Source organism: Chaetura pelagica, unplaced genomic scaffold (genome assembly GCF_000747805.2).
Source record: "Chaetura pelagica isolate M959 unplaced genomic scaffold, ChaPel_1.0 scaffold526, whole genome shotgun sequence".
In the NCBI taxonomy this organism is placed as follows: domain Eukaryota; kingdom Metazoa; phylum Chordata; class Aves; order Apodiformes; family Apodidae; genus Chaetura; species Chaetura pelagica.
This window is the reverse complement of record NW_009953500.1, coordinates 247,343-251,989: the sequence shown is the minus strand read 5'-3', so window position 1 is coordinate 251,989 and position 4,647 is coordinate 247,343. Positions and strand designations below refer to the sequence as shown.

Here is a 4,647-nt window from a genome sequence, read left to right as displayed (position 1 = left end):
CCAAGCCCCCCCACCCAACCGGGCCCCCCCTCCATCTCGGCCCCCACCTCGCCCAGCAGTCTAGGGGGTCAGCCTTGCTCCCGTCTCTTGCAGAAGCGTTTGAGAGGCTCTGTCAGCAGTACTGTACCACAGCCATCTTCTGGGGGGTGGGGGGCTAGAGGAAGTTGGACCCTTTGTGACATGGGTGACAAGAGAACCAATGACTTTGTAGTCATCTTTCTCCTTTAGTGCTCTTTTGGTGTTTTTTTTTTAAGTCCCTCGTGCATCAGTGCCACCAAACTATTGAAGCAAGAAAAGCCAAGAGACTGCAGGAAGAAGGCAAATAACTCGAGTTCCATTTCAGCAAGGCTCTCCTCTCTTTTGTCCCCAACACTTCCCTGTGCCTTACCGTGGTGATTCCAGGACACATTGAAAAAAAGGAATTAATAACTCTCTGGAAAGACAGTTTTCCCCAGGGAAGGATTGCAGAAGACTCTTCCAAGTGCAGACATCCCAGCTAGCTACCTGGAGAGAGCTGCACAAACTTCATGGTACGAGACTCAAGGTATGACAGAAAGATGATGATGTCTTGCTCACGTGCCAGCTGCCAAGCAGATAATGACAACAGCAAGTCTGCAAGTACAGAAACCCCTGAGAAGAGCTGCTGGCAGGCAGCTGTTCCCATGGACCATGAATTGGAGAAGGGAAGGTATTGTCTTCTCAAAGGGTCCAGAAAGGAGAAGGGGTAGGTCTCTGGTGTCTTGATTTGTGTATGTTTGTACGTGGAAGTGCAGGTGACTGGAAATGGAGTGCCACTAGGAAAACAAGTGACATGGAAGAATGAAGCAGGCAGTATGTCAAGGCTTTGACCCTTCCCCTGAGGACAAGGAATGATGGACAATAATGGTCAGCATTTGGTACTCCCAGTGGGACTGAGGAGTTAAATAACGAGCAAAGGAATCTGGGAAGGGTTTGGTTGACAGAAGAGTCTTTGCATTCAGTTACACTAATTATGCCCATCTAGTTAATAGCTCTGCAGTTCAGCAGTGTAATTTAATGCTAGTTTCCCTTTTAAAAGGAAAGTTTCTGGGAATCAACAAGAGGTTAGGTGTATTGGTTTCTCTAAATCCAGTCTGCTTGGGCTCCTTGTTGTTGTCAGTTTGAAATGGTTACCACTGATGCGTTTCTGTTGTTTCTGTAAGTCGCCTTCTTTCACCCTAGAAATGTTTCCACATGGATTTTCATTGCTTGTTTTCCTTTCCTGAATAAGTAGCAGATGCCTTCCAAACTCATAGTGAAGAGGAGCCAGTGTGCTTACTCACTCTTCTCAACTCTCAGCATCACTTCTGTCAGCAGTGGTTGACTAAGGCAAAAATCAACACACCGAACGTGCAAGGTGGGAATCAGTCTTCCAAGAAGTGCACAGGCTGCATTTCTCCCTGCTTTCTCCTCACCTCCATGGGCCCCCCCCCCCCCACCTCCAACAGTATTGTGTATGCACATCTTTTCTCCCACAGCAAACCTTCTGAGCACCTGCCTTTGCAGCACAGTGCTAGAAAGGTCACTCAGCACTTCAGCCGAACCTCTGGCTCTCTTACTGTCAGGATCAGTTCTCATGGAATCACTCTCTCTGGAAATTGCAAAGTCATAAGGGGTGAACCATCTTTGTAGCTGCAGTTCTTTGATATCTAAGGGTTCTTGTAATCATGTCATTTTTTTTTTTTACCAGATAAAGAAATGCTTTGCCAGGTACTTACTTCAGTGCTGTTGGAAATACTTAATTCTAGCTTTTCTAGCCAAAAAAAAAAAAAAAAAAAGAAAAAGAAAAAAGAAAAAAAAAGAAAAAATGAATGCTCAAGGAGGAAAGGGAACAGATGAAAAAACTCAGTGAAGACTTGACCTAGGATGCTTTTGGTAAGGACATTTTAATTAACCCTTGCCAGGAGGCTCTCAGTCAGTCTGACTGTCGTTCACCAGCCTTACCCACTGCCAGGTCAGTATATCATCTATTGGATGAGATAAATGCACCAGGCAGGATGGATCTGAAGACTCAATCTACAGCCAAGGCTGCCTATTCTGCAAAAAGGCTGCTGAATTCACCCACAACACTGTTTTGTCTGCAGGCAGCACAGAGCAGTTCCCAATTAGGAGCAAACCCAACAGTTTGGCTACTCACTGTGCCAGATTGGATCAGCTACAGGCCATGGTTAGTTCAACAAGACTTTGTGATTGGAAGTGGGAGTGGGAATCTTTTAACAGCCTGGCCCAAGTTTGGTTGGACTCCCTCTTGTGATAGATGGGATCTAGTTAAATAGCTGTTTGATTTGATTTAATGAGGAAAGGTGTGAAACCCAGGAATAGGGTAATGTACATCTCTTAACAAATCCTCAGTATTTCCAAAAAGTTTGGAAAGGAAATTGATTTTCAATAATGCAGCATTGAGGATTTTATTTTTGTAAGTGTCAGTTAACCCAATACATCTAAACCTGTTGCTGGGAAAAAAAATAAAAGCAGTGTATACTCTGTGACTAAAGCTAACTTCTTGCAGAAATCTTCATTCTCCCCAAACTAAGGGGAAAAAAAATTCCTGTGGTATTAAGGAAGCAAAATAAGACCTAGATCAGGCTAGAAAAAATGTAATTTTAAAGTACCCACTACATAATCATCCAGTTTATGAATAAAAAACAAACTCCAAATTTTTTGTTGTACATATTGTTACTGCATGCTTACCATGTGTTAGATGGAAGCATTTCCTGTCCATTGTGGATAAAAGAACATTTTTCAAGTTGTAGTAAATTATTATAAAGCCAATGACATTTCATGGCATGTTATTGTATCAAGCTGTGCTTGTTGTATTTTTTTTTCTTTATGGTTGTATTGCTTTTTTATAAATGTACAAATATTTCCTGTAGTGACGAGCACCTATTTGACGTAGCATTAATTGAAGCCCTAGAGCTCCAGGCCATACACTCCCTGCATCTATTGGCAAAGAGTTTTGCAGCTGGATGCAGGGTGGGATTTGGCCAGAGAGTGGTGGGTAGTGGCAAATTAAACGGGGGGAAGGGGCTGGATACTGACACAGAGCACCAGGGAATTGGTTTTGGTGGACACTTGTCATGTTCTCAAAAAAATTAGAGCATGTTTTTTAGCAGACTTTGTACCTGCTCTTGTATTTGGGATCAACCTAATGTGGCTGCTAAAATGGCTCCCCAAAAGTACACTACTCCTTTCAAACCCGTCCCTGAAGATTCACTTCAGAGCTTAACAGAAGGCACTCGAGTTAAAATTTGGTCCCTGCCCTAATTTAAATCAGCTCCCACCAACAATTAATGCTATGTAAATGAGGTTGAATTAGCTGGTGTATCATATACTGATATATGGTACCCTATGTATTCTCTTGTCTATAGAACTTTCCTAGAAACACGTTACACAGGCTCTCAATCCACACTAGCCAAGTTTTAAGTAAACCTTTATAGATCAAAAGGAGTCGAGTGGCACAACATCTGCTCTACAGTTTCAACAGACTTCAGCAGGTCTCACTGCTCACTAGTTGCACATGCTCCTACACAGGCTGGTCTAAGCAGCAAGAAGCAGATGTCTGATGGCATTCAATAAACTGTTGTTTCATTTGTTCTAAATAGGTCACTTTGATTACTCCCAGTGTTTTTCATTCATGCACAACTTTCTGTCAGTGTGTCTTGCAGCCTCAAAGGACTAAGCAGCTGCACGTGACAAAGATTTAGGTTGGTTTTTTTTTTAACTGCCAAAATGTTACCAATTTTGCTGGCTGTATTTTGAAGCATTCACCCACATGAACATTCTAGTCATCCCAGTTCTGTCTCACTTCCTTGGTGTGTGAAGGCATCTTCTGTAACTGTTTATTTTGGGGAAGGGGGGGAATGTCTGGCTTCTGAGAGCTCTGCCAAGGGTAACCAGTCAGTAACATTGCCTTATATGTGGTGCTGATGCAGCAGAGGAGAAGAAACAAGCCTTCTGTTTTGATGTTGAATTACGTTTTGTCAGTTCAGCCAGTGCTGTGCAATGATGTTTTACTCCCTCTGTTTGTTGCATGTGTCATGTGTTAAATTCAGTCATTATTCTTGCTGACCTTGATGTTACTATTAAAGAACTACACAAATTTGTGTTGGGCTCCATAAAATTCATTGGCTGTGCAAAGTGAATGAAGCAGGAGGCAGGAGAATCCTGGGCAACAAGTTTTCTCATAAAACTGACTTTCTGTCATCTTGGAGAATTCCAACTTGGCAATTTCCTTCCCACCAGCCCAGAGCAATTCTGCCTGACACAAAAGTTATTTTCATTGTTGTGTGACCCAGCCTGAAGTGTCTGCTCCTCCTTTGACACCCAGAGCCTCACCTCCCAAACGCAGGGTACCTCTCCTTTTGTGCAGCTGACTCAGCAGCCTTTGACAAAAGCACCCTTTAACAAAGCATAACAACTACTAGAAATAACCAAGCATGTTTCCTCTCACATTTTCTCATTCTCCTTCTTTCATCCTGTTTGCTTAACTAACTCATCTGGACTTTGATATGGTTGGAATAATTTCTTCCACAAAGAAGATTAACAAAGCATAAAGAAGCTCACCCTCAACACCCTGCCCTCTTTCAGCAAAGCATGCAAGCCCAGGCTTTTTAGCTTCCTCTGGAAATG

General features: G+C 42.8%; 1 protein-coding gene across 1 annotated transcript in view; it reads left to right on the top strand.

The window, feature by feature from the left end:
• ANTXR1 (anthrax toxin receptor 1) overlaps positions 1 to 64 on the top strand; it is a 101,881-nt gene extending 101,817 nt beyond the window's left edge. Inside the window, exon 19 of the mRNA XM_009999354.1 lies at positions 1 to 64. This exon is cut by the window's left edge and continues 27 nt beyond it. Coding sequence (XP_009997656.1) covers positions 1 to 64 — 64 coding nt within the window.
• The last annotated feature ends 4,583 nt before the right edge of the window (positions 65 to 4,647 follow it).